The sequence below is a fragment of the Branchiostoma floridae genome, chromosome 8 (genome assembly GCF_000003815.2).
Source record: "Branchiostoma floridae strain S238N-H82 chromosome 8, Bfl_VNyyK, whole genome shotgun sequence".
NCBI classification, from domain to species: Eukaryota; Metazoa; Chordata; class Leptocardii; order Amphioxiformes; family Branchiostomatidae; genus Branchiostoma; species Branchiostoma floridae.
Window position 1 is genome coordinate 18,690,599 of NC_049986.1, and position 5,205 is coordinate 18,695,803.

Sequence of the window (5,205 nt, forward strand, 5' to 3'; positions counted from 1 at the left end):
AGCTATGATGTATCAGATTCCACCAGCGAGGATGACAGTGTCTCCGGCGGCGATGTATCAGATTCCACCAACGAGGATGACAGTGTCTCCGGTGGCGATGTTTCAGATTCCACCAGCGAGGATGACAGTGTCTCCGGCGGAGATGTATCAGATTCCACCAGTGAGGATGACAGTGTCTCCGGCGGCGATGTATCAGATTCCACCAACGAGGATGACAGTGTCTCCGGTGGCGATGTATCAGATTCCACCAATCGATGATATCAGAGTCTCCACCAGCGATGGATGACATTGTCTCAGGTCGGACGACAGAGTCGACAGCAATGATGTATCAGATTCCACCATAGAGGATGACAGTGTCTCCGGCGGAGATGTATCAGATTCCACCAACGAGGATGACAGTGTCTCCGGTGGCGATGTTTCAGATTCCACCAGCGAGGATGACAGTGTCTCCGGCGGAGATGTATCAGATTCCACCAGTGAGGATGACAGTGTCTCCGGCGGAGATGTATCAGATTCCACCAACGAGGATGACAGTGTCTCCGGTGGCGATGTTTCAGATTCCACCAGCGAGGATGACAGTGTCTCCGGAGGCGATGTATCAGATTCCACCAGTGAGGATGACAGTGTCTCCGGTGGCGATGTATCAGATTCTACCAGCGAGGATGACAGTGTCTCCGGTGGCGATGTATCAGATTCCACCAGCGAGGATGACATTGTCTCAGGTGGCGAAGACGACAGCAATGATGTATCAGATTCCACCAGCGAGGATGACAGTGTCTCCGGCGGCGATGTATCAGATTCCACCAACGAGGATGACAGTGTCTCCGGTGGCGATGTTTCAGATTCCACCAGCGAGGATGACAGTGTCTCCGGCGGAGATGTATCAGATTCCACCAGCGAGGATGACAGTGTCTCCAGCGGCGATGTATCAGATTCCACCAGCGAGGATGACAGTGTCTCCGGTGGCGATGTCTACGACCCAATGATTTATCAGATTCCCCAGTGAGGATGACAGTGTCTCCGGCGGCGATATATCAGATTCCACCAGTGAGGATGACAGTGTCTCCGGCGGCGATTTATCAGACGACACCAGCGAGGATGACAGTGTCTCCGGCGGCGATGTATCAGATTCCACCAGTGAGAATGACATTGTCTCCGGTGGCGATGTATCAGATTCCACCAGTGAGGATGACAGTGTCTCCGGCGGCGATGTATCAGATTCCACCAGTGAGGATGACAGTGTCTCCGGAGGCGATGTATCAGATGGAAATGACAGTGGCAGCTCCGACAGTCAGGAAGAAGGTGATGACGCTTTCTCTAGCCCCGCTGATGAAAGTGACAGTGACAGCCCCGACAGTGAGGATAATGATGATACTTCTTCTAGCCCCGCTAGTGGAAGTGACAGTGACAGCCCCGACAGTCAGGAAGAAGATGATGACACTTCCTCTAGCCCCGCTGATGAAAGTGACAGTGACGGCCCTAACAGTCAGGAAGAAGGTGATGACACCGCCTCTACCCCCGATGATGGAAGTGACAGCGACAGCTCAGACATTCAGGATGGTGATGATACTTCCTTTAGCCCCGCTGATGGAAGTGACATCGACAGCTCCGACAGTCAGGAAGAAGGTGATGACGCTTCCTCTAGCCCCGCTGATGAAAGTGACAGTGACAGCTCCGACAGCCAGGACGAAGGTGATGACACCGCCTCTAGCCCTGCTGATGGAAGTGACAGCGACAGCTCAGACATTCAGGATGGTGATGATACATCCTCTAGCCCCGCTGATGAAATTGACGGCGGTAGCTCCGACAGTCAGGACGAAAGTGACGTTGCCACCTCCGACGACGAGAATGACAGTAGCTCAACATCCTCTGATTATGACAGTTATGATTACGGCCCAAACTTCTGTGTACCAAACCCATGTATGAATGGTGGGACGTGCATTGGCTCTGGGTTTTACTACGAGTGTTCCTGTACCCCGGGATTCAAGGGCCACTTTTGTGACGAAGGTAGGTGAAGTTTTAAATACAATTTTTACAAGTTTGTTAAAATAATGTCTTAATCTAATTGCAAAATGTGTTTGTATTACTGATATTTGATTTGTTTTTTACTCACACTTTGTTACAGTGTTCCACGTGGACATCTTGTCAATAGAATAAATAACATGATTTTCTTGTATAACCAACAACACGCAGCATAAATTTTACTGATACCTCGTGTTTTGCATTGAAAAATATAAGTTGATGACAGCCCCAGCGACGTTGTTACGTCTGGCGATGAAGACGAAAGTGATGCCCCCACGTCCGACGATGTAGATGGGAGCGACGCCTCTTTGCCTGGCGATGAAAATGAAAGTGATACACCGACATCAGATGATGAAAATGAAAGCGACGTCCCCTCATCAAGCGATGAAGATGAAAGTGACGTTCCAGCGTCAGACGACGAAGACGAAAGTGACGTTCTAGCGTCAGACGACGAAGACGAAAGTGACACATCTTCTTCCGGCGAAGACGAAAGTGACACACCATCTTCTGACGAAGACAGTGAAGACAACTGTGATCCTAACCCATGTCAAAACGGAGGCACATGTTCAGATGATGGGAACTCGTACACATGTTCATGCGGACCCAAATTTGAGGGTCCGTTGTGTGAAACAGGTACATAGCTTTAACAAGAATGAATTTCATAGTGATATCATACAACACGTTTGCCAGACAATATGAAACGTGAAACACATGCCTTTGCCCAAAAGGAGCGAGCGTATAACGTATAGCTTTGTGGTAAAAAAAAATTGTTACTCATTCGGTATGCCTGTAATATACATGAAAACAAACGTATAAACCCATAAGATAAAGGTTAGGAATTCGTAATGGTTTGCACAACATAATGATTGACTTCTCTTTTTCTCTGACACATAGAAATAGATTTCTGCGACCCTAACCCGTGCCAGAATGGAGCGACGTGTAAAGAGGGTGATGACTCGTTCATTTGTATCTGTGCCCCGGGATTCATCGGTCGCATCTGTGATATAAGTACGTGTCTTTACGTCATACCTAGTACCTAGGCCTCGATATTGTTCTATACTTGGTTTATCATATGGGGTTCTACCGATATCACACAGACTTCCATAGAATAATTCAAACGCACCTCTAGTGCGCCGAGTGCTCTGCTGTCGAAAATTCGAATATTAGAATCGAAGTGGAAGTGGAGTTCAGAGATGGTAGAATCCTTCGTTGACAGACATTCCAGACCATGTGGTCAATGGAAGATGCTGCTTATTCACGCAGAGCAGTATATATTGTTCTTGTCTGCGTGTACGTGCTATATATGTTATACATTTACCAAATGCTACTCACATTCCTTTTTTTGGTGACAGGACCTGATCAATGGATACATGAAATGTTGATAGGAACCACATAAATTTGTATGATTGATAAACTACTATTAAACGAAACATGAGAGAAACTCAAAAAAGGCGATTGATTTTTGAACTTTTGTTTTCCATTGCAGCAACGTCAGTCTGCATGGTCTATGGAGATCCTCACCACAAGACGTTGGACGGATTTCACCACCACTTCCAAGGTTGGTGCAGGTACACCTTGGCCAAGGATCTGGGGCTCGACGCCGATTTCAACATCGAGGTACAAAACGAGCCGCTAGAGTTCATTCCTAGCGCTTCCGTTGCAAAAGAAGTGTACCTTGATGCATACGGGTACCGCGTCGGCATCCTTCAAGGCAAGACTGTCAAGGTGAGGAATCTCGATGAATACCGATAATCTCCAAGTATCTGTTGCACTGGTTGGCCCTTTTGTGTACTGCCTTGCTACTGATAGATACACAATAATGAATAAAACAAAAACATCACAAGAACTAAATTGAAAATTCACGGAAGTATATAATCTTTATGATCTTGTCACACTTCTACATGAAATTTTGTATTTAGATTAGTATTAGGTGTGTGGTGTGGAGTGGAGGAGGGTATTGTTCAAGCCACACAGGCTTCTCCCTTTCTCCAGCACTTTTATTTACTTTTCTATGAACAAACAGACAACAATTATTGTTGTCCACTAGCTGTGTTTAGTCTTACTGAATGTAACATGTTTTGTTGTTCTTGTATAGTGGCCCCCCTGGAAATCAGCTCTCAATAAATTGAATGGGCTACCCACTTGTCTTGAGATCAATAAATGCATAAATAGATAGATTGACTCTAAACCAAAGCGTCTCCTTTGTTACGAAACAGATTGGCGACGAGGTCGCGACGCTCCCCTTCAGTCTGGCTGACGGCAAGATTCGGGCGAAGCGGCGAGGAAGGTTCGTCAAGATCGAGACGGATCTCGGAGTGGCGCTGTCCTACGATGGGTACCACTATGCTGAGGTAGGGACTTTCTCGTTGGACGTTTTTTTTTTCTGTGTAGTTATGCTACAGCACAGATACCACAGTTAGACTTGTCCATATGACAAATTTTACACTAAAATAATGCTTCTTTTATTAGTACTATTGGCGTCGTGTGTGGCGTAACTGGTAGAGTGTTCGGCTTGGAATCTAGTGGTCTGGAGTTCGATACTCGCAGTGCCCCCGTTGTTGTGCCCTTGGGAAAGGCGCTTTACACGACGTTCCTTAATTCACCCAGGTGTAAAATGGGTACCCGACTTCGGTCGGGGAGGTAAGAGAAAATGCTTCCTTTACCTGCCCGTTTAGTGTTGACGTCTTCATACCATCTTTATGTTACAGGTTGTGGTCCCGTCGAACTACCAGAACCGGGTTGGCGGTCTGTGCGGTAACTATAACGGGGACCCGAGCGATGATTACACGTCGCCAGACGGAACGATCGCCTACGATTGGAACACCTTCGGACAGAGCTGGATCACAGACGTATCGACGTGAGCGTATATATCTATCTGGATGATGAATGAAGAACTTTATTGCACATTTATGCCATATTGCCCTACGTTTGCCTCCGTTGCAGTCTTCGATCGGGGCTAGTTTTTATTTGAGGGGGGGGCGATTTTCAACGTTGGCTAGGTTCTCTTGTGTCGGCAAAGAAAGTTTGTCGAGGACGGGGCAAAGACTACCTATCACGGCAAAGACTCCCTTCCACAGCAAACTACCTTCCTCGAAATCAAGAGTGTTACCTACTACTGGCTACTAGGTTCTAAAGTTTGCCAAAAGATTAATTCTTAGTTGTTTATCTGTTGCAGTTGTCCGG

The 5,205-nt window shown here is 47.0% G+C and overlaps 1 protein-coding gene across 1 annotated transcript in view; it reads left to right on the forward strand.

Annotated features, from left to right (window-relative positions):
* Positions 1 to 4,883, forward strand: part of LOC118421861 (dentin sialophosphoprotein-like) — a 10,812-nt gene extending 5,929 nt beyond the window's left edge. The window contains exons 8-13 of the mRNA XM_035829363.1: positions 1,008 to 2,007; positions 2,239 to 2,655; positions 2,917 to 3,030; positions 3,509 to 3,747; positions 4,239 to 4,373; positions 4,731 to 4,883. Of these exons, the coding sequence (XP_035685256.1) occupies positions 1,008 to 2,007; positions 2,239 to 2,655; positions 2,917 to 3,030; positions 3,509 to 3,747; positions 4,239 to 4,373; positions 4,731 to 4,883 (2,058 nt within the window). The remainder of the gene's footprint in view (positions 1 to 1,007; positions 2,008 to 2,238; positions 2,656 to 2,916; positions 3,031 to 3,508; positions 3,748 to 4,238; positions 4,374 to 4,730) is intronic.
* Positions 4,884 to 5,205: the final 322 nt, after the last annotated feature.